The following is a 24,390-nucleotide window of genomic DNA, read 5'->3' as shown; positions in this document are numbered from 1 at the left end:
ACATTAGGCAGGGCCAGAAAAGCCCAACACACACAACATCAGATAGAACAAATATCTGTCCCTCACGTTGGAATTGGTTCACTTCATTCAAACTGTGCAGTGATTATAAACCAATATGCCCAGAAGCCCAAAGCAATGCATGTCAATGCATTATTTGGAGCAATAAAAAATGTTCAGCCCAGTATATATTTTAGAGATGTGGCAGAGGATCAGAGTGAAGAAAGCTTCCTTTAATGTCTTTTTATTTCGACGTGGAAAACTGCTGTGACATTAATTTGGTTTGAGGCGTCTTCTGTGCGTCCGCACTTTGAGAGATGCAGTATGTTGACGGGTTCACTGCAACCAAACACTCCACAGATGCTTTCAGCAGGCAGTTCCTCGAGGGTACACGGTGTAAGCCATCAGTCAAGACACCTGTGTGTTCAGTTTGGGTCAAAGCCTGCACAGCTCTGCAGGGCACATGGAGGAGTATGATGCCAACATGGAATAAAATGTATTGTTTTAAAGGCTAGACCATGCCGTCGCATTAAATATGTTATGATAAAAGTCCTACAAAATTCCTGAGTCAACCAAGCATTAATGGGAACTATATTGCACATTAAAGTCTATTTACAGTTCTTAGGAATTATTACTGTAAATGTAAAAATAAGTTTTGGAAAGGATTTTCTGGCTGCAGAGGGAGCTGCTGTAAATCAGAAATTGTGGGTAACATAGGCACCAGATTTTGACAAAAAGAAGAATGCATGGAATAAAAGAGACATTCGCTCTGGTTCAGCCAATCAGAAGATCGGCGATTCGATCCCTGGCTTCTCCAGTCCATGTCGATGTGTCCTTGGGCAAGACACCTGACCCCAAATTGTTCCCAAAGGCTGTGCCTACGGCCCTTGGGTGGGTTTTGTGGGTGTGAATACTAAGATGGTCTTGATGGGCAGGTGTCATCTTGCATGGTCTGCCATCAGTGTATTGCATGAATAGCTGTGAATTGGTGAATGACATGCAATAACAATAACGGTCCATTTAATCTTCTCCCCCTATGTCATTGTACACCTCTGACATAATTAACTGGAATTTGATATAAAGTATTTTGTATCGGGCTTCTAAGTGTTCCCCAATATTCGAAGCAATCATCTAGGCTTATGTGTCAATCACAAATCTGTCTCATGTAATATCAAATATCCCTGTGGGTCAGGAGTTCACTTCTCTGTAGAATAAAGGACACTAGCGTAACGTGAGAAAGTGAAAGAAAACTTAAAAAAGAGGGAAGGCCCATCTTACATTGTAATGTCTTCCCCCGTTAAAGAGCTGGCTCGACATAGGTAAAAACAACTTGGCCAGCAGCCACCTCTTCTTTCTATCTGGCAAAGCAACAGCTGTTTGGGGGAAGCGCCCGTCATGGCTACTGCTGTTGCTATGAGACATTTGATGTGCGGCGTTATTTAGCTTAAAGCTGGCATAGCTTTCAGCACAGGGACCAATGCAAGAAATGTTCTCAGCTCAGAGCAGCCACAGGATGCACATATTTCCTTTTGAAAGCACAAGATGAAGGAGCCAGTGGTCTGAACACAATCCAATAAAGCGTTACCCATCCTGGTGTCACTTTTCCCTCTTTAGTAACCTAGCAACATCCATCCATCCATCACAGAGTCGCTGCATGTCTTTTCAATATCAGCAGTTTTCCATAAGTAGCTCAAGGTGGATTTAGTGGCTACATTTACTGTTCAGGCTTTTCAGAAAATAAAAGTTATTTCGCAGTGAAAATATGTTTATATATATGTGTGAGGTTTTCTAAACCTGAAAATCAGCCTTAATTATCTCCTTGTTTCTGTTCAATTGATTTTTTATTGATTGGTCTGTTGGGATAATTTAACATGAAAATTAAACAACTGAAATGTTTTTGGGGAAAACTCCCGTCAGCTTGTTGTACTCTGGTGCAGGACGCTCTTTCCCTCTCGCCTGTGTGACTCAAATGTACGAGCAGTTCTACGAGCCTCCTGTTTTCAACAGAAGAACCAAGCTAATTATAGGAGAGAAAAGCACCACTGCTGACTGTTTTGTGTACTTAAGCGGATATTGTTGTAATTTCTCTGCGAGGCTAAAAAGAAGTATAACACATAAAGATGTGAGATACACTCTCTCCGACACCCTCTCTAACTTTAGACTCGTTTCTACTCTTACACAATTCCATTAAAATCCATTAAGGCAAAACGACCTGCAATGCAGCTATTTTCTGTCTAATGATTCACAGAATCACGCCCTCCATTCATTCTATTATAGCACACTCAACAACGTAACAGTCGTCCATCACAAACACGCCAGATTAAAAAAAGGATTGATAACATTTTGTCACAATCAAGATCATGAAAAGTCCAAATAACATCCAAGAACGCAGGAATGAGATCGAGTCTTAGATCCGATAACAACTGATCATATCAATTCAAAAGGAAGTAGTATAGACCGTTCACATCTATAAAACCAACAACCATGTCCTAACTACACTATAATGAAGTGTAAACATTTTTGGGGACCTCAGTAACTTCAGCAGTGCAGGTCGGGCTTGACCGCTGCCGTACCACCGCAGGCCATGGTGCCTCTGATAAGTACGCACAGATAACTTTGAAAGATTCTTGTATAAATCTTAAACATTTTACAAAATCAGCCCAAGTCTGTGTATTAAGCTCATTGCGACCATTGTATTTCTTTCTTGTGTCACTGAAGTGTTTCAGAACCAGACAAAGATAAATAATTTTCCATTTGTGGGTTGAGGAGAGATGTTTAAATGTAACAAAGTGTTAACACACAAAGACAATTACTCAAAGTAATTAGTATTACTAACAATACAAAAATAACACACGGTTTTGTTTTGAAGGGGAGAACGGGCCATCTGTGCTGCGAAGAGAAATGTGACCGAGGACAGGTTCATCCCCGCACAGACACTTTGGGCTGTTGGTCTCCAAGGTTACAACATGCAAAGCTGCTGCGAGAATATTCACAACTCAACAAACACTAATTATAGACATTAGTAAAGAGTCGTCCTGTGTGCACACAATGCATGTGCATCCAGCTTTCAAACCCCCCCAAAAAAGTCAGTATAAAATGTTGGCCAACTGCACTCCAGAGTCGAAGGCGGTTTGCTTTTAATTACATGTATTGATGAACTTAAATATTACAAGCAAGTTATCAACATATCACATATTGAAGTCAACAATGCACAGTGGATCTACAACTAAGCTATGACAGCAGGTGCCTGGGATTCATCACAGGTCAAATAAACCTGAATTATTTTACTTTCATTATGTGTGTAAAAAGCATCGGCCTGAGAATTATTGGTGCACTGTGTAGCAGTTCAGCTCCCTCTGTGTTTACATGCACTTCAGGAACCAGGTTTCCAGGAATAAACCTAATTTCCCAAGCTCACTATATTTGCAACCAGATTTCTAACCCGGCTTTTCACAAATGTTCACATCACACACAAATTTGCTGTTTCAACAATGCGGTAGGATGAAAGGAGAGCATCACCAGAGCTGTTCAAATGAGTAAGTAATGCTTTCAACCTAAGGCCGGGGGCACATCTGATTACTGAACTGCTGCTGCATGTTTACGTGGATTTACAGTCACCAGCTTACATTGCATTTAAATGTGTTTTACATTCACCTGCAAAACATGATATTTCTCGTGAAACCATGAATAAAGAAATGGAAAAGTGAACGAGCAACGCCGATTAGTGTGGAGAGTAAGAAGAGTTGTGTTGAGGAGCCTTTGAGCGAGGCAATAAACTCAAACAGCTCCAGGACAGCTGCTGAGGCAAACAGGACGATGTGTGAAGGTGGGAAACAGCAGTTTAGGAAAAGAGCAAAAATGCGCTGTCAACTTTCCATGATAAAAAAAAAAAGGTTAAATGAATTTGTTTTTCTTCCCAGGACACACAAAAAAAACATTACATCATGCCTCTGCTCTCTGTTGCATAACCCTGTTCACCTGGCTGAATTCATGACATCATTCTCCCAAGATGTGCAAACAGGAAACCTTAAATAAGTGCTGTCATGGAAACAGCATGAACAGATGGACAATAGTCGCCAAACAGTTTACTCAAAGAGAGAAGCTGTGGTGTTAACTGCCTACAAGCTCTCAGTGCCCTGAGTAGCATTAAGCTTTAACTTTGCTTTTGGTCCAACAACTCAGTGTTCATCGGCCAAACTGAAAACACACATCTAATTCAGCAGAGCCACAAAAAGAAGAACAAGTGAAGCGAATGACGTACGAGAGTTTCCTTAATCCGGCAAAAAAATACAAGAGAGAAAGAGAGAGGCATGAAAGACTTTTGAAGAGAGCTGAACCCATGAGCGCGCACAAAGGAATTCAGTCCGTCAGTAAATTGGTAACGTCAGGAGGCCAAACTGAAGCGTTGATTAGAGGCTGATCCTATAGCTTCCTGAGCAGAGAGGGAAGGAGACAAAGATTGAGGATGACTATCTTGCTCTCAGTCATTAAGGGGACGGTGAGTGATTGAATATCCCCGTTTATGATTCTGAAGTGTGTGCGACATGAGTAAGTCTGTTCCTTCTGTCATCCAAAGAAGGTACTTGTGTCTGAGAAAAGTGTGGCTCAGTCAGACTTGTCTGTGGCAGCAGATTTGTTCATTTAAAAAAAATAAAAAAAGAAGCAAAGGCTGAGCTTTCAAAACTGGTTTCAGTTCCTCAGCTTTCCTTGCTCGCATGAATTTCTTTGAATGTCTGGTGGATGGAGTTGCGGTGCATCAAAAAGTGTTATTGCCGTTTACTTTGAGAAGTTTATAGCATTCAAATGATCTCTCACAGGTTGACCTTTTCCTTAGGTCCGAATACTTTAAATACTATATTATTCCACCAACACCTGTGTATGGGTAGATTATTTCTCTCTCACACACACACACTCACAGTGGAGCAGATGAGGGAAAAGGGGTCGGTCGTCAAAGAGAACAGGGTAGAATGTGGTGTGAAATCACTCTGGTTTTCTTCTTCTCTCATCTTCTTTTATTACAGCACAGCCATTTCTGTTTTATACAAAACTAATAGCACTAATCACTGGGCTTTTAAAACTCGTACTTGTGGTCCAGTAGGGAAATGTCAACTGGTTGGCTGCCAATGGTATGTGACTCCCAGGGAAGCACCTTCAGTCATTGGCTAACCATCCTTCTGTCTATACTCCTACATCTCCAGCCCTCCCTTTCAGTCTTCTTGGGTGACGTTTTATACAAGAACATGAATGTGAATAATAGCGTCAGGATAAAGAGGCTAAAAGAAAATGATGTCATAAATATAATGCCAACTAAATAAGATGCAATGTAGAAATACATTTTTCAATTCAAGAATGCTAAATTTGTAATAACTCCTAGACAGTTGGTAGCTCAGCCTGCCACGATCTATTCTAGTTGTTATCCGGCAGCAGACTGGCAGGAAGCAAATAATAAACTCCTTGCCGAGTTATAGCATGTGTGCATGGAGAACCAGCTTCCACCTTCAGTCTGGGAGGCAGACACAGTCACCTCGTTTAAGAGTAGACTTAAGACTTTCCTCTTCGATAGTCTTAGTTAGGGCTGAATCAGGTTCACCTGGTCCTTTTGACCTTTTGACTTCACGTCTCATAGGGTCCATTGGACCTGGCTAGGTCTGATGCCATGCCTACCCTCCCCCTTCGCCCGCTCCCTCTTCCTCTCTACCTCCATCTGTCTGATGGATTGTGGAGGTCTGGATCGTGGTCCATGCCTACTACAAACTATTCATACACTCTGTCATACGTATTGAATGTGTTGTAACTCTGTAATGATTCCTTCTGTACACATGACATCTATTGCTTCTGTCCATCCTGGAGAGGGATCCTCCTCTGTTGCTCTCCTGAAGGTTTCTTCACTTCTTCACCACACAAAGTCCATCTCATGAGCTCTGCTGTTGCAAAGGAATATATCATGTTTAAAGTAAAAATATTTAATACACTATACCTCACATTGAGACGGCAGCAGCTGCTGTAACTATAACTGTTCGGAGGGCAACACCATGCAAGCACGTCACACAGGCAGACCTGTGTACAATGTGACCAGTTATTACATGAATCTTATCATCATTTCAAAATGCATATTGGAATATAGGCTGCGTTTTTCATTAGTGAAGCACAGGGAACATAAAACTGCTTCCAGCATCCAGCTTTGAGTGTCTTCGAGGCCCCCTCAGGTGAAGGCGTTGGCATTCGGGGTGCTATCACAGCGATGTCTGTGAATTACTGTCTTAATAATGATGTTAATGGTTTCATGTACAGGAACTGGGGGCTCATCTAGAGCAGTTCGTTCAGGTTACTAAAGGGGCTTTCTGAAACAGTTTTTCTCTAAATGTTATTCATTATTTATGTTAAACCAGATTAATGTCAAGCACCTGAGTTGGCGTTGCTCATTACCTCGAGCAGGTACTTATACCTCGGACCTCGATGGTGCTCGCAAAAACTGGGCTGGATCAATAAAAGCCCATTTATGTGGTGGAATCAATTACAAGAAGCAAATGAAACAATCCAAGAAGAAAACATTGCTAAAACCGAAATAAACAGTTGTGTCCCCCCACCAAATCATCGAGGATCAAGGTGTTAAAAAGGCCACTCTGCTTTGAACCCGTCTTAATCTTGTCTAGGAATCCGTCTAATCATTCAAAGTGTTGCCCTGCAGCCTCGTTCTCTACTGTCTCCTTCATTTTTCAGAAGTAACACCAGTCACTTGATAGGACTTAAACCTCATTTCTTCTTCACGTCTCTAAGGTCTCTTCTTTCTTTCTTTGTCTTCCTTCTAGCTGCCACACTTTGATCTGTGAGAAGTTACACATCTCACTGCTGCTCTGTCTCATTGTTTCTACATATGTGGTTTATTCTTTTCACATTTCCCATTTACTCACTTTTACTCTTTCTTTACTCGTACCTTCTCGTACCTTCTTTTTGTTTGAAGGCTGCAATTTTCCTGAAAGCTACGACACTAGTCGGCATACAAGACGTCACTCTCTTCACTTTTCAGGCTTCCCGTTTTGTACACAATTCTCTGTCTGGCTTCTCCTGCGTGTCGTCAGTTTCCCCAATCCTATTTTTGTATTTCTTTGCCAATTTTACCCCCGTTCCTCTATTCATTGCTGCTGGTAAATATTTGATTACGAGCAGGCGGAATTGACACCACTGTTCCCCACTGGAGCTGGGGACTGTTTAGATCTCAAAGCAGAGGATGCAGAAGGAAACATGAGAAACTTTCAAACATAGATCTGAGCCTTTTCTGTGTGGTGCAGTCAATCATAGACATTTTGTGAGATTATGTCAAGAAGAGCGAGGTCACAAAAACCTCATTCTCACTCCCAACTAGTCAAACACCAACACTTCAGTGGCCCGATCTTCAAACTAAGTTTTGGACACACTGTTGGTTTCCACTCAGTGTTTTTTCAAAATAAACTTCCATTTTGATGACTAGCAATATAAGTGACTAAAGAAGCAACAACTTTGTTTCTAGAGCAAATACCACAATGAACATAATTTAAATGATCAAAATTAATATTTGAATGCTCTGGGAAGCTGATATAATGTGCCAGAAAGAAAAAGAAACAGAGGAAAATAAAATTGTATTTGTTAGTTTAGCAAACAATGTCATCAGCAAACCAAACTATAAACATAATAAAATAATACTGACAAATCTAAACGAAGAAGGAAGCATGCCGAGGAAATAGAGAATAGCCAAAAACCTCTAATGTCACACATAGTTACCTTCGCATTGAAAATGCCGGAAGGTTATGTTTTGATCGCCGTGTATTTATTTATTTATTTATTTATTTATATATTTATTTATTTGTATGCGTGTTATTCGCAAAACTCAAAAAGCATTGAACCGAATCGCATGAAATTTGGTGGGATGATTGTTTATTATCCGGGGACCAGTTGATTAGATTTTGAGATCGATCGGGTCAAAGGTCAAAGGTCATGAACAGGTCAAAATCTTTCGCAGAACTCAAAAAGTATTGAACCGAATCGCATGAAATTTGGTGGGATGATTGTTTATTATCCGGGGACCAGTTGATTAGATTTTGGGATCGATCGGGTCAAAGGTCAAGGTCAAAGGTCATGAACAGGTCAAATCTTCTTGAATCACATGGAATTTGGTGGGATGATTGGTTATTTTCCGGGGACCATTTGATTAGATTTTGGGATCAATCGGGTCAAAGGTCAAGGTCAAGGTCATGGAAAGGTCAACATCTTTTTTTTACCATAGCACGATACATTTGTGTCCAATTGGCATGCAACTAATGCCAAAATTTTCATAATTCAATGCCCAATCTTGTGATATGCGAAGGTATGCGCTCTACCGAGTGCCCGTTCTAGTTCAAGGTGTAATGTTACCAGAACGTATCTGTCCTGGTTCGATTATATGTGATCTATAGGGGAAAGACAAAATGACCAAAAGTGTGAAGGCCAACTCTCTCTAGTGAATGCAACCAAAGCGCGGTACCACCGGGTGCTGTGGCCTTCATGTAACCGAGCTGGTCATGAATGGATCTCAGTGTTCTCGTGTTTGGGTGAATGCGAGTCTGCATGCAGCAGCAGCTGGTTTCGGTCTGGCCTGGAGTGTGTCGGCCAGGCCAGGCCGGCTTACAGGGGGGAAAAAGTGGTTCACTTCTCGTTGACAGATCTGCTGGAATGTGACGCCTGAATAAACCGGCAGTCGTGATTTTGACTCCGAAGTATGAATTAATCCCTACCGACAAAAACCCGGTGTTAGTATTTGTGTCTTCATGGTGCACATGTCACATTTTTGTAGACTTGGAAGTCCTGCGGCTTTATGGTGTGTGGTTGACATTTTTCACACAGTGCAGTTAAAATAGACAAGGGGCAGTTTAAAAAACTCACTTGGAAATATGACGAGTTTCTATATCCCGAAGCGGAGTGTCATCTCATTCCCATTAACTCACACGACTGCACAGCTCTGCTAGCTCTCTAGTTGTGTGGCCTTGTTGTTCACCCCTTTGTATTCTTGCTCCATCCTTCTCCTTTTTACTTTTAGGAAACTTGGTTTGAACTTATTCCCACTGCAACGCAGTCTGTCTGTTTTTCTTCCATTCTGTCACCTCTCTATTACTCTTCTAGCCCTCTTTTCACCTTCTCCGTTCCACACGGTGTTCACCTCTCGCTGCTTCCTTTACTGCCTCAGACAGTAATGATGGGTCCTGTCATCTGGTCAGCTAAACTGTCTGAGGATGAAACTGGTTTGAGCTATTAAATCATATCACAGCTGTTGGATAACAATCCTTTAATGTCACATGTTCAGCAACTGGGGAAGAATGCAATGACATTAGCGTCACTACGAGGTCATAAAGGTAATCCTTCAACTGAAATTCAAAAAAATCTCCCAGATTGGATTTACAAGGTCTTCAACTTGCTTTTGCCCAACAATGGCCTTTAATGCTGTAGAAAAACTATACTACAGGGGGGATCTCTGTATTAACTTATAGAGAAGGCAAGAGTAAAGTGCCAGATTCTGCATTAGAGTTTGGTGTTATGTAAGCTTGAGTACGTAGAGAAGAGGGGAGAGAGAAAGTGCCACAAATCAGTGCCAAAGCTAAGACAACTTCTATTGTAGTGAATCAAAGTGCTGCTAATTGGTACAATTATAGACACAGGACCAAAGAGAATACAGAGCTGTCTGTGTGTGTGTGTGTGTGTGTGTGTGTGTGTGTGTGTGTGTGTGAGAGATAGAGGGAGGTGTGCACAGACACATTAGACGGTAGCAGATGACAGTGAGCTTCAAGGTAGCGCCATTAGTGACACCTTTTTATGTAATCTATCAACGATTAAGTGAAATATAAACTTTCTGGCAAACGGGGATATGTTCAGCTCTCAATTGAAGTGGAGAAACTCTTCAGTAGGAGCTCTTGAAGGATGAATAATTTACATCACATTTACAGGAGAATGCAGTTTGAACCTCACTCAGCATTTATTTGCTTTAGTGCACATACTTCCCTGACCCTGATTGCATTTTGTGTGATCTTCCCGAAACTACCATAAACCTGGACTGCTGCTGGTTATAGGTCTCACCGGTGTGTGTCATGTTACTGCAGGAATGGGAGCAATGATCTGAGGTGGAGCAAAGTGATGATCAACTGCTGGTACTGCAGCGGTGGCAGAGAGATGAGAAAAACAAACAGTTTGTGGAGAGGAGACGCTGCGTCTATAAATCTCTTTTTAATACCCTGCAGTCATGTTGTTTCCGCTTTCAACAATAATTTACAAACAATCCAATAGTCGCTCCTCAAGGGAAGGGCTGTAGGATTAAGTCATTAACGAACTACCAAGTAGATTTTTCATGTCCATGCACTCATAAACACACAACACAGATGTATACGTGTACACTCATTTAAGGTTAAACCCACGCACTTAATACGCAAAGCAATTACGGAGGAAGAAAGCAGCCTCAGACAGCCATGTGATACAATGTCTGTTAGCTGACCACACACTGCTGCGATGCTATTCTCACACTCCCTGACACTCACAGGCAGACAGCAATTATGACTTCTCACTGTTCGAGTCATCTGCGGGGCACACAAGCCGATTCAATTCAAAACTGATGATGAATGAAACCGCAACACCGACCGTAATCATAGCCTGTTTGCCGACTGCAGCAAAGAGAGCGCCCCGAGGCTATTTACATCCCCTCTGAAACTGGAGATATTATTCTCATCACAGACTTTATTTCAGAATCAGAGCAATGACTGAAGCAATAATAACCCCCAAAAGACCTCTCAGCTTTGGATGAACCCAAAGCTGAGACACACACACACACACCCACACACACTCACGCATACGACAGCCTATTCTTCTGACGACCCAACATTTCGGAACTCCAGTCGTCCAAAAAATGTCCTATTCGACCAATAGACCATTTGTCCCAAAAATATACACTATTGGCACCTTTTTTATGATGTTTTGCTCTGATCACACATGTATATGTTTAAATGTCTTGCGGTCTCAGTGTCTGTCTATTTCTGATGCACATCCCTGCTTGCCTCATTTTCTTCACCGGATCCCTCTTTTCATTTTGCTTACGATACACCCATCAGGATGAGCCTTTAACCCACAGCATGAAGTATATTCTTGGAGTAGCGAAGGCTTTGAACACACTCAAATATTCTCCGAGATGGTCCATCATACAGACTCACTGTGAAATCCAGCAGATGGCTCTATAAATGGGAAGAAGAGGTTGAGGTGAGGAGCTTTCTTTCAACAGTCAAAGTATGTACTTTGAACTAAGCCCGAGTGTGGGAGATCACCAAACATCCACACACATACATATATATATATGAATTGGAATTTCAGCCAACTCTTTGTTACACTGATTCATATTCTAGTTGACCAGCTGCAATTTCAAGACCCAAAACATAAAATGTAAAGCTAGGATGCGTGTAGAAAATAGTCTCGTGATGTCGTGGTGACCCCTCAGAGCACAGAACTTCTGAGAGAAATTTCAAGGAGGAATTTGAGGTGCTTGGGTAAAGCAAAATCCGACGTTACAAACTACAGAAACAGATGGGTCAGATCAAGATCGTGTTTTCACAAAACACACTTTCCCTTCCTGGCAGGTGTGTGTCTGTGTGCACTAGTTGTTCATGATGTGTCTCAGAGCTTTTCAAACAAGATGTTCAAAGAGTCCGTGTTTAGACTTAGACTGGAGTAAAGCCTGTCTCTTCTCTCATAACACACACATGTAGACAGACGGTGGGAGTCAAACAGAATGCAGCGTCTCCTGGGAACAAAACATACCATATTCAAATACCTCAACCCAACATCCAAACTGCTCTTTATGAACTCATCTCCCTCAACTCATACCACGGAAACACAGCTGTTTTACACAGACACAACAACATCTTGATTCAGTGAGATGCAGCGCTGCTACAATCAGTAATATCTCGTGCAGAACAACCCCTTCCAGCGACGGTAGTGAGACAAAAGACTATCACTGCTAAAACAAGGATGGCAATATGGTGTTGATACCTGCAGGTAGCATTTGTAAGACTACATATGAGAAAACAATGGGTCTTCAGGTGCCTCGCACAAGAACTGCTCTGTACAATCAGGAGAAATTGTTATGAGAGAAGCGTCAACAGAGACCAGAGAAAATGAGAAACTTCACCTCCGGGTCAGCTCCTGTACCTCCAACAAGTATTATAATTAACTAAAAACAGAGGTCAACCAAACGTCCATCACCAACACTTCAAACCACTTCCTGTCTGCCTTTTAGTACTGCACTAAGCCATGACGAGTGACTTGAATGGAAGCAATGGCATTGAGAATATTTAAACTAAACCAAAAACAGACCACAGCAGAGGAGCAGTTTAACTGGAAACCGGTGTCATCACTTCCTTGAATATTGCAAAACATGTGGATTTTCTGTCTAACTTTCACCCTGATTGGTGCCAAAGAAAGTATGTCAAATGTACAATCTCTGACTTTACAGAGTTGCATAACTACTGAAAGTCTTGCTACGAGCTGGGACACGTAGCGACACGTCGCGATGAGAGCACCACCGTTAGCTTCCAAGTATCAACAGCCATCTAACCATAAACCTAGAGACTATTGTATTGACAGATATCCTGAAATATCAGCATTGAGCACTCTACATAAGTAGTCAACCATGCTCATAATGTGTTGCGAGTGTGATGTATGATACTTACGATCCAAGCCGTTGATGTACTTCATGGCTATCTCACAATGTCCCCACACAGCGCTGACGACGGGATACAGATTCTTGCCTTTCAGCCCTCTAAATGCAACTCCTAGGTACTGTCCGTCCACCATGAAGCTCAGCGTTCCTTCGTCCATGTCCAGGATCACGAGCAGAGAGTCCGGCAGGGTGAACGACTCCTCCGGCTCCAGAAAACAAGGGTAAGACGGCAGCGAGCTGTGAGACCGGTTCTTACTGTCGTGGTAGAGCCTGTTGCGTCCCAGATCCCAGCCCCAGGATTCACAGTCCGACCCCACCAGTGCCGTGTAGCCAACAGAATGCAAAGCGGCTTCTGAGGTCGCCACCCCGACGACGGCGTGTGTGCCACGCTGCCTGGAGGGCCAGTGGACCCTCCACACGTGGAGACCCCTCGTGTATCCGACCCGCCCCCGGATGCAGTCTGTGCTCTGAGCGACCGGGTGGCGGTGAAACGTCAGTTTATCATCGTCTTTTATGAAGATGTTGAGCGAACGATCGTCGGGGTTCCACGCATGACGGAGCTGGGTCTCCAGTCCAGCACATGGCATGTCCAGTAGGAGATCCAACCGGGGAGGTTTGGCGAAATCAGGGCCCCTCAGTTCTGGGTGCTGCCGGCGTTGAGCCGAAGGTCTGTAGGACGGGGAGCCGCCGCTTTCCCCGCGACCGTCTACCGATTTGATGCCGCCAGAGATCTTCTGCCCCATGGCTGCGATGGAGAGGTTGACAGAAGGAGGGGATGGAAGGGGGGAGGGTGGTGTTTGTGCAGGTGGGTGCTGCGCTGCGTAGAGCTTGATGTTACCTCATCAATGCGGTGGAGCTACAGGGTGAGTTCCTAACTGGCGAGTTGAAGGACGAGGAGTTGATGAATGAAAGATGTGCGCTGCAGGGCTTTCATGCCACAAATGTCTTCAGAAAGACAAAGCTGCTGGGGCACCTGTTGAGAGAAGAGAGAGAACTATTAACAAATAAACAGCTATTGTGGACTGTTGCTAGTTTTAGCAAACTTCAAGCACTGAGCAAGAAACAGAACAAGGACTAAGAAGAGAGACGATGAGAAGACAAAGTCAAGAAGAGCAACTGAAAGAGAACTTTGCTGGTGGCAAGTGTTGGCAGAACTCTTTGTTTCACAGATTGTGTGTGTCTTTGTTTGGTTAGGGATAAACAATGAACAGGATGAACAAGAATATACACACATTGGCACATTGACACACACATTTCCTCTGACTCATCCTGCATCCTCCTCACAAAGTCATACCAATAAATGCACGCAGACATTCCCCAGTTGTGCAACATTAGCCACATGTAAACCTCGCACGCTGTCATTTAGGTAATCGAATGCAATTGTAAGTATTGCCTGAGTCAAAAATATCAGTACAACAGAAGGAAAACAAAAGCACCAGTTCATAATTTATCTCCATTCCTCAGTGGCACAAAGTTGAAAAAGTTACACCTCCCTCACACTTAATATCGTAAATGATATACACATGTAACAGTAGCAGGATGTTTAGGATTTGTAATATATATGTCAGTGTACATAACAAACCCAAATCTTATTGAGCAATACCCACTGACAGGACTGTGGTTTCTTCTTTAGAATGTTATTTCCATTTTAATGTAATGTTTTAGTGTAATGTGTTAGTTTCCAGTGTTGGACAGTTTAGTTTTTATTAACTTTTAATTTAGGTTTGTTTTAGGTATAGGTGACATTGTGCCAAAAAAAAGAGATAATTAACTTTAAAAGAAAGCTGTATTGATATTTTTATATTTCTTGTTATCATGGCTCTCTGGTTTACACATATGCATAAAGAAAATTTAGTTTGAAAGTTTGATTTACACATTGTCAAGTATACTGTTTGTTGTTATTCTATGCAACAATTTATTGCACAGCATATCTTAGCATATAAGCAAACTTCAAAGACGATCACACACTGACACAAACACGCACACACACACACAGACACACAGACAGCTCTGTGCGGTTAAACTGACGTACGAATCTCTTCCAGGAATGGCAGCGGGTGCTTCCTGTTCACAGGAAAAAGGTCAGTCACACCGCGGGCAGACAGGGAAGTGGATGACATGACCCTGTGTATCAGCTGCTTGTCTTTACCTCATCTGCCACAAGCACCTATTTATTTTGATGTGTACCCTGAACTGACTCATCTTCTGGGAAGAGTGTCTCACACTTCCATAGAAGTATCAACACTGCACTGCATAACGAGAGAATCCAAAACGAAGGTGAAACCTTCTTCCACTGTTTCAAATGGTAAATGGACTGTACCACTATCGCGCTTTTCTAGTCTTCCGACCACTCAAAGCACTTTCAAGACATGACATCATTCACTCATTCATAGACTTATGGGAGGGGCTACCATGCAAGGAGCCACCTTCCCATCAGAACTATTTAACGTTCATATATTCACACACCGTAGCCACAGCTACGGGAGCAATTTGGGGTTAAGTGTCTTGCCCAAGACTACCGCACAATTGGTGTTTTTATTTTTAACTGTTAGGTTGTAATAGTTTATTTTGATTCTGTAGTCTTGAGCTTTAAATTAATACATATAGAAAGATATTATAATAGGAAATATTAGGGAGAATATTGATATTGTTGTTAATGTGTTATGAAGCATAGCGGTACTGTTTACTCTATGTATATGTCAATGGCAAGAAGTAATGTTATTTATGTGCATGGAATGAATGTTAGTTAGTATTTCAGATTTTCGAAGCCGGTTGAAACCCGTGAAGTGACTTTAATGCAGACAATAACAGACGGGACTTTTATTGTGAAAATACTTGTTTAGCAACTTGACCGGAAGTGACGTTTTGACCCATGGTTCATGACCTTTGACCCCTCCATTTTGATAGCGGACTTTTATCCAACAGGAAGGTGTTAGAGGCTGAACTAACTTTGAAGAGAAAGTGATTGGCTGATTTTGCGACCAAGACTCTGTACTGGGGAAATATCGCTCTCTTTCATCTTGACCCGGGTGTTTCGAGCTTGTTCCTGGGGAGCCCGCATCACCACGAAAACCGCGATCGTGAGCCTTGATTATTTGTTTACACTTCTTGCCATTAAATATTGTTAAACTTTATTCACGCGCATCCGGAGCCTGATTTCCATCATCTGCGAAGTGCCCAGTTTCAGTTGCTCTTATATAACCAAAGACTGATGACCCCAGCATTAATACTCCCACCAAAGCAGTTGTCCACCGTACCAGAGTGAGATCATGGTGTAATTCTGTGTGAAATTTCTATGCCCTTTACTTTACACACACACACATCCACACACACACACACACATACACACACTTGGCCACTCACATTTTCCAATTCTCTGTCTCTCTCTTTCTGTCTCTCTTGCTGTGAATGAGGTCATGGCAGCTGGCAGTCAATGTGTGCCACCACTCAGTCCACTCAGCATGAGAGGGTTCAGTGCTCGGACACACGGACACACGGACACACACAGCTGTCACAGTGTGTGTCACGGCTGGCAGGTGGGTGACGGGTGGACACCGCATGGAAGATTCCAGAGTTATCTACCAAACTTCAGCCAACGAAAACACTATTTAACACTGTACAAACTGTGTTTGTGTGTGTGTGTGTGTGTGTGTGTGTGTGTGTGTGTCAGCTGGTCCAGTCTGGCACAGCATGTGGATGATGATCTGGCATTTTGGGCTGTCATCACGGTGGCACTTGACCCCCGACACTGTGTCGTCACAGTCACCATTGCGTAGTATCCCCTCTAGAGGCTGGTGGTAGACTGGCACGGCGTCTGCAAATAGTGGCAACATGCTTCAGCCATCTGTTGTTTACTTTCCCTCCATCTTCTCTCCTTCTTCAGCCAACTCATTTAGGACCGACCACACTCGTCCCTTCCCTTCATCTGTACGTGGTGCCACACATACACAAAGCGGGTGGTGCTATGATTGGAGAGTGCAACTAAATAGTATTATCCTCATCTTTCGTCTCAAATATGTTCATTATTATTTATTTATGAACTAATTTATCATCTGGACCGGAACATTTCAGAAAATAATAGAAAATTCCAATTTACAAAAAGTGACGCCTTAGAATCTCAAGCTCTGTCCATCAATTGTCTAAGATCCACAGTTGTCAACATTACGATCACTGGATATGAAGGAAAGTAGGAATTCACAAAATGTTAGAAGCGGTAACTAGAAAATGCTCAGCTTGTTTCTTGAGAAACGACAACCAATTAATGTTGCAGATTAATATGCTGTCTATCAATTAATTGATCAATCAACTAATTGTTTGATCTATATAATGATATTACGGCAGATATCAGCAGCAATCTGAAAGAATAGGAGACAGATAGGACGAGGAGAGAACAGAAAATGGGAGAGGATAAAAAAGTAAGTTCAGCAAAAAGAAATTGTGAAGGTGAGAAAAAATGGAGCTGACAAGTTACATTAAAGGAAGAAGCATTCAAAAAGCCTTCAAGAAGTATAAAAGAAAGGAGAGTGCAGATAGGCAGCAGTGTGCACCTGGTGTGTGGGCTAGCTTCATCTGGCTACCCTGCTGCACTGCTAACAAGCTGCAGTCACTAAAAAATGTGTGTATGTGGGGGGGGGGGGGCTCAGACTGTATTTAATTTACTGTCCAACAAGCTCTGACTGGGCAGACAGGCTTTGAAGTTAGACACACACACACACACACAAACTCACACACTGAGATCATAAACTGCAGAGGAACCTCTCAGCCACACTGCACCACTCTTGGAGAACGCACCAGACATGACTACGGACGAACAAAAACTAAGTTCTCCAAGTAATATTGCGTCCAGTGGTATTTACTGTACATGTGATCTTCTTTGTTGGTGCCTAAAAGGTTCAGCCACCGACACGCAGGCCTCACAGGATCAGAACGAGGAGCCTGACAGTCATTCAGCCTTGCAGCCTGTTTCTGTGTTCATGCATGAATGTCTGGCCGGAGAGGCAGCGTGTGCGTGTGTGTGCATGCGTGTGTGTGTGTGTGTGTGTGTGTGTGTGTGTATGTGTGTTTGTCCTTTTCTCCTAGATCAGCTGGTCCACAAGTTATCATCCCTGCAGGTTCCTGCAGATGGGCACAGCAGCAGAAACAGCTGTTGTCTTGCACCACTAATACGCCATATGGAAACAATGAGGTTTTTACCAAGTCTAATGTTTGTGAATATTTCATAGACATCCCAAAGGAATAGTTCGACATTTCGGGAGTGTATTCACTCGCTTGCTGAGGGTTTGGTGAGAGGATTGATCCCTCATAGTTTCCATCTTACACTCAGAAAGAATGGCAAATAGACATATTTTTTAAAATGTTAATCTATTCTTTCCTTTAAGAAATGTTCCCATAACTTGCCCAAAAGACAGCTAAGACTGCAGGGACATTCAAGAAAGTCCTTGCAATGAAACATTAAATGAACTGCGACTAAAACATTACACGTGTCTGTCTCATATCACATGAGACATTCAGCAGCCACCTCCTGAAATATTAAGGTGTCTGTCATCTTTTGAGGGGGAACAACTATGAACCTGCATTAAAACAGCTGTGTGCGAAATGTACTCTTTAACCTGCCTTTCATGGGTCGGTGAACTCTAATTCTGGTTGTAGTGAGTTCTGATTTAAGTGCAGAATTATATTAGGGAGGGTGTTGATAAAAACAATGCTTGCTCACTGATATGTTGGTACGGTAATCGTGGAGAGCAGCACAAGGACATATTTTAAAGGCCAAACTCATGTTCTGTGTATCATTAAAACAGATATATGGAGGATTTTCTCACCCTGAAGTTCTTGTGCCTTTTTTAGTCAATAACTTTTTTTCACAGCCTGATCCCAGACCATATCCCCTTTTACCACTGTTAACAGATTTTGAACCAATCCTATCTTTTAACCTTCCCTGTTCATGCTAAAAACAGCTTATAAACACACAGAAAAACAGACACACACATATATACAAATCTCTTCATGGCAACAGCTGTACCCATAAACAAGCTACCATCCTCTCTTCACTGCTGGCATTCATTCCTTATGAGGGAGTCCCTGGGTAGCTGAAGATGCCGCGGCTAGACATAAACTGTTTCGGCTGGCTCCTAACAGGATGTCAAAATACAAAGAGAGACTCCAGACTGGGACTTTCAACTCATCTCGCAGCTGATGAGGAGAAGTGGTGTGCTCCTATAGACATCTCTGGACTTATTAGGCTGTTGTAGAAGACATCAGTACTCTTTTTATCACCGTCTCTCTTGATAGGTTTGGCGTTTTAACTTTTCTCACTCATCTCTGTTTTCACCAACTTCCTACCCTTAGTCCCATTTCTTTTCTACTTTCTTCCCTATTCACCTCTCCATTTGTCTCTGTCTCTGTCTCGCTGCCTGTCTTACTGTATCAGTAAATCCATGGAGGCTACAGGAGAGCTGACACCCTATCAATTGGTACAAATCATCTCAGGCCTTCCACTAAAATCCCCCGGCGTCTACCATGTGGCAATCAATACCAGCTCAGCGTGCGGGAAAAGCACGGACGGCCAAACACTGCACACAAACAAATTTACAAACAGCTGCATACAGATAAACACGCTCCCTTACAGGCACAAACAAACTAAAACAAAGATGAAATTGACTTGAAAACACGGAGCCGAGTTTCTTTTTTTTCTTCCATCACAGTCTGAACTCTTTTGTAAGTCACTCCATCACCGTCTCCCTAATAAATCATGTTCCCTCTCTCACATTAATCTGCCCTTTTCTTGACATGAAAAATTCCCATTGCTAAAACGTCCTCGATCGTTCTCTTAAATACTGAACTTGCTTTGTTGGTGATTTCGGAATTGAAAGAAAATAGTTGCAAAAACAATTAAACGCAGCACATTTAGATCGATTGAAACACACACGCACACGGACAGATACACACACACACACACAGATACACACGATGTCTGCTCCTAAGTTCTTATTCATATCATGCCTGCTGTGACACCTAAAATCCATGGTGCCCTAAGGGAAGACCATTAGTGCTGCAGTGATTGAGCACCCCTCGACAGATACCTACGCAAAACCTATTCATCTTTCTTTCACACACACGCACACACACACACACACACACACAAGGCCTTGGCGGTGCTATCCATAAAGCTCTCTCTGGGGTAGCAATAGATTCAGGTGGCAGATTCACAACCCCAGCAGAAACGAAACTGAATCAAAGCCACCGGAATATGACGCACTGCTGCTGTCTCACTCATGGAGCATCTGTCCTGTATGCACCGAGCGTGATGAAACTTCCCACACCCACTTGAGTCTTACGCAACACATACATTATTATTTTTTTACGCTGTCATCATGACGGAATGACGTCGACAACATTTGGGCAAATGGTTTTATTGGTTTCACTGGATGGTTTTAAACTCTGGAGAGTGGGAGACTCGAGAGCTATTCGTTTTTGATCAACTCTACCAAACAGTATGTTATAGAGTTCAAACTGTTTCTTTATTAATTAGTCAATTGGCAGAACGTTAGTAACTCTAATGATCAATTAATTGTTACGTTATTTATCAAGCAACAAGACTACAAGGCAACTGCAGTCAAGCTAGCAGCGCTGCGAGTCGCCAGGGTACTTAGGCACGCCGATGCTTTGAGTGAAATGCCAACGTTGACATGTTTAGTATGAAAGATGACCATATTTACCATTTTAGCTCACGGTGTTAGAATGCTAGTGATTGCTAATAAGCACCAACACAAAGTATCAGAAAAAACTATATTTGGTTCACACTGTGACCCGAACATTTAAATCTCGAGTCATCCTTGCTACAATGGCAAAATAAAATTATTTTGTTGTGATTTTCAGCTCTAAAATATGAGGATTTTTGGCTTTTCACCCTTTTATATCATTTAAAACTGGATACATTTGGGTTTTGAACCAGTGCTTAAACAAAACAAGCAATTTAAAGGTGTCAGGTAGGACATTTTTCAATACTTACTGACATCATATTGACTAAGCAATTCAATGATAAGATCAACGAGAAAAGACAGTGGGAACAAAATGCAGCCTTAGCTCACATGCTCATGTTTTATGATTGGTCCTCTTGTCTGTCTCACCAGTGTTCTCCAAAAGTGTGCTTTGCAAAGTGGAACATTGGATTCGGTGCCAAGACATTTGACATGGAAGAGTACATCCACACACATGAGCATGCACACCCATTAACAGCTTGACACTTATACACCGCCCCACTGTTCTCACAATGCAACCAGAGAAAGACAGACAACGGAGAGAAAGAAAGGAAGAAAATTAAAAACAGTGCCTAAAAAAAAAGTGGTTATTTAAATAGAGGCACTAACTATAAAAAAGCAGGCCACGGCTGTGGTGGAGGAAGGCTATATGGATTTGACAGAAATAAAGAGAACACAACAATGAAAGAGATGGGGAGGGAGAAAGAGAGAGAGAGAGACTGAGGTCAGCAGCTGACAAAACAAAAGGATAAAGTCAGAAAGGAGGGCTGCTATCTCTGTATCCCAGGATGGACCACACAAATACACCCTCCCACCCCATCCATAGACCAAACACAAACACTGTGAGAAAAGCTACTGCAGACAGTGTGGAGCAAGGCGGCAGATTAGAGGTGTTTGTAACGTAAAGACAAACAGTGTGTTTGAAAATAGAAAGCAGGATCTATCCTATTATTGTATAAGACTAAAGGTAGCTTATCCCAGACCTCTCCACTCTGTATCCTGCCCAAACTACCACACAGACACACACATACACACACACACACACACACACACACCCTCGTTGGCCGGCCACACACATCACACACGCACACACACACTTCAGTTGGCCAGCTGGGGCCTCAAGACCATGAAGAGAATTAAAGGCAATGGGAGATGAGCAAGAGTGGGGAAAGAGAGATGGAGGGAGGAGGGAGAAAGGAGGAGAGGCAGAGTGCATGGTTGCATCCAGAGAAAAGGACAATGTTGAGTACATTTTATATTGTCAAGAAAACACCTGATCTTGTCTAAAGTCAAATATCGAAAACTTAATAAAGCTGAGACATGCATATAAATAGCTGTAGCTGCTATTATATTTGTTCCACAAATACACGTGCTCTCCTGAAATAGCAGCGCTCGCCTTCAGTAAGACATTTTTCAGCGATGACACACTACACCTTGTAGACGACACGCAGATCGAGCCTCCTACGGTGACTCTCCTCATGTCTCGCTGCGTGTGGCTGTTCAGTTCATGTTCAAATCCATCCAAACAACAGCCAAACTCCTCCAGCCAGCCACCGGCGAGGAGAGAACCCAAGAGGACAGGAGACGAGGAGACCAGCTACCGGCAAGGAGAGAACCCGAGAGGACAGGAGACGAGGAGACCAACCACCGGCGAGGAGAGAACCCGAGAGGACAGGAGACGAGGAGACCAGCCACCGGCGAGGAGAGAACCCGAGAGGACAGGAGACGAGGAGACCAGCAGCCGGCGAGGAGAGAACCCGAGAGGACAGGAGACGAGGAGACCAGCAGCCGGCAAGTCTGACGACAGGAGAATGAGAGAGCTACCCCCCTCTCCCTCCGTGCTCCCTCTCTGGTTCCCTCCCTCTTTCACTTCCCCGGAGCTTATCTGTCCCAAGGCTATATCACTTCTTCCTCACCTCCCTGACACAGTTGCGCTCCAACTCTAAAGAATGTTTCCAAGGCAGCGACGGCTCTGAGCGCACTACGTTCAGTTCCACTTCAGTCTTTCCGAGAGAGCAAGGGAGTGAGTGAGAACGCATTATACATCATTGTATACTCTTGTATTTTAATGCTTTTGCAACATTGTTTAAAAAACTACTTTCATGCCAATGAAGCCACATTGAATGGGATTCAATTGAGAGAGAGAGACAGAGAGAGACAGAGAGAGAGATGAAGGGATGAAAGTCGATCCCCTCTGATCTCATCAAGCAAAGATACCAACAGCAACCAGACCCGCAGGCAGCTGAGAGAAACACCCAGTCCACCTCCCCTCCCCCCTCCTAACTCCCCCTTCTTACAAAGAGCTCACTGCCAATCAAACCAACCCCCCCCCCCCTCCCCCTGTTAGAGGCACACATGCTCACATAAACACACATGCACACGCCGACATGTGCCACATGCATTGCATGAGTGGAGCGTGTTCACATCTGAGGCATCAAGGTGAAAATGTCACAGTTTACCACAAGTATATGTTTAAAAGTAAAATGACAAATATCACTAAAGAATTACACAATTAGAAGTCACAAATTACAAGTATTTGCACTAAAATGTAGCAACTATCTGAGGAACAAGTTATCTATCCCACAAATGGCTCTATTCACAAGGTGAGATTGTGGTTGTTGTTTGGCTTTCCTACTTAACATTTCTGCAATCAACACATTAGATCCACAGCCTGCTCACTTCTGTTCTGCTCTGTTGCTCTCGGTTCCTTTCTGTCGTCACATCTGCACATTACTGCACAAATTGTTCATGTATCAGCCCGAAGCTGTTGGAGCCTTTTCCCCACATCAGTCATTCACAAATTCGAGAAAGTGAAGACAGTTTTGGAAAGAACATGCAAACGTTCCCAAAAAAGAAAAAGAAAAAACGTCACATATATCACACACACACACACACACACACACACACACACACATCACCTCCATGTAGCATTTAAAAACAAATCACACCAACCTGCCTTAGCACGAATTCACGCGTGTGTGTGCACAAGCATTTGCACACTTACTTTCTACACACAGCAGCGGCGAAGCAGACTACAGTGTTCAGTCATGCAAGACTGAGGCCCAGCCAGCTCACTTCCTGTATGGACTTCCTTTTCCCAGGGTTGCAGCGACCACCGGGGAACCCAACTCCCCACAGCACCACTATATCATCACTATACTATTACATCACATGTCTGCAGAGGCATTCAAATGCAACAGACCGGATGAGAGACTCGTGGAACGGTAAATCATGGTTTTGTCTGACTTTTGTTCCCAGACATCGACAATTAACAATAAGAGGACGCATTGGTACAAACTAACACACACAGACACACACAGACACACACAGGCATTTCACACATTCAAAAGGAATAGTTTGACATTTTTGGCAAATATACTTATTTGCTTTACAGTTCAATCAGAATTAGAGATGGAAACCACACCCATATATGTCAGTTTAATATGAAGCTACAGACAGATTAGCTAAGCTTCCCACCAGTTTTATACTTTTTTAAACAAACACTATATATTGTGTTAATTGTAGAGCTTTGGAGGAACTGGTAGGTGGACAGGGTCTAGCTAGCTGCGTCTAGTCTTTATGCTGAGCTAAACTAACCAGATGCTGGCTGTAGCCTTAACAAGCCAATCAGCTCACGGGGCTGCAACGGTGGGGTCGGTGCGGTCGGGTGGCTGCAGGTACCGGTGAGAAACAATTAATCCATGAAGTCCTACATAGAGGCTCCTGCATTATTTCACGCAATGCAAACTTTTGCTTTGAAGAAAGCTAATTCGTACAGTTTGCATTTATGTAAAGAACTCAAACAATTCAACACACACACAGACAAATAGGATCACACACACACACACACACACACAGTGTGTCCACGGCAAAGGCAGTCAATTGGCATCATTTAGAGTTGTAAAAGAAGAAATGTGCAGATCTGTAAACACA

General features: G+C 42.9%; 1 protein-coding gene across 3 annotated transcripts in view; it reads right to left on the bottom strand.

Annotated features, from left to right (window-relative positions):
• LOC130198177 (SPRY domain-containing SOCS box protein 4-like) overlaps positions 1-24,390 on the bottom strand; it is a 60,760-nt gene that overhangs the window by 14,254 nt on the left and 22,116 nt on the right. The window contains exons 1-3 of one of the 3 annotated variants that reach the window (XM_056421307.1): positions 21,891-22,235; positions 13,539-13,673; positions 12,711-13,445 (exon numbers count right to left, since the gene is read on the bottom strand). In XM_056421307.1, the coding sequence (XP_056277282.1) occupies positions 12,711-13,443 (733 nt within the window). In that variant the 5' untranslated portion in view covers positions 13,444-13,445; positions 13,539-13,673; positions 21,891-22,235. Of the gene's footprint in view, positions 1-12,710; positions 13,674-21,890; positions 22,236-24,390 lie in introns of those variants that run through there. The other 2 variants (XM_056421304.1, XM_056421306.1) reach the window with 2 other exon arrangements.

This window comes from Pseudoliparis swirei, chromosome 8 (genome assembly GCF_029220125.1).
Source record: "Pseudoliparis swirei isolate HS2019 ecotype Mariana Trench chromosome 8, NWPU_hadal_v1, whole genome shotgun sequence".
NCBI lineage: Eukaryota > Metazoa > Chordata > Actinopteri > Perciformes > Liparidae > Pseudoliparis > Pseudoliparis swirei.
Note: the sequence above shows the minus strand (reverse complement) of the source record. Positions and strands in the feature narration are given on the sequence as shown.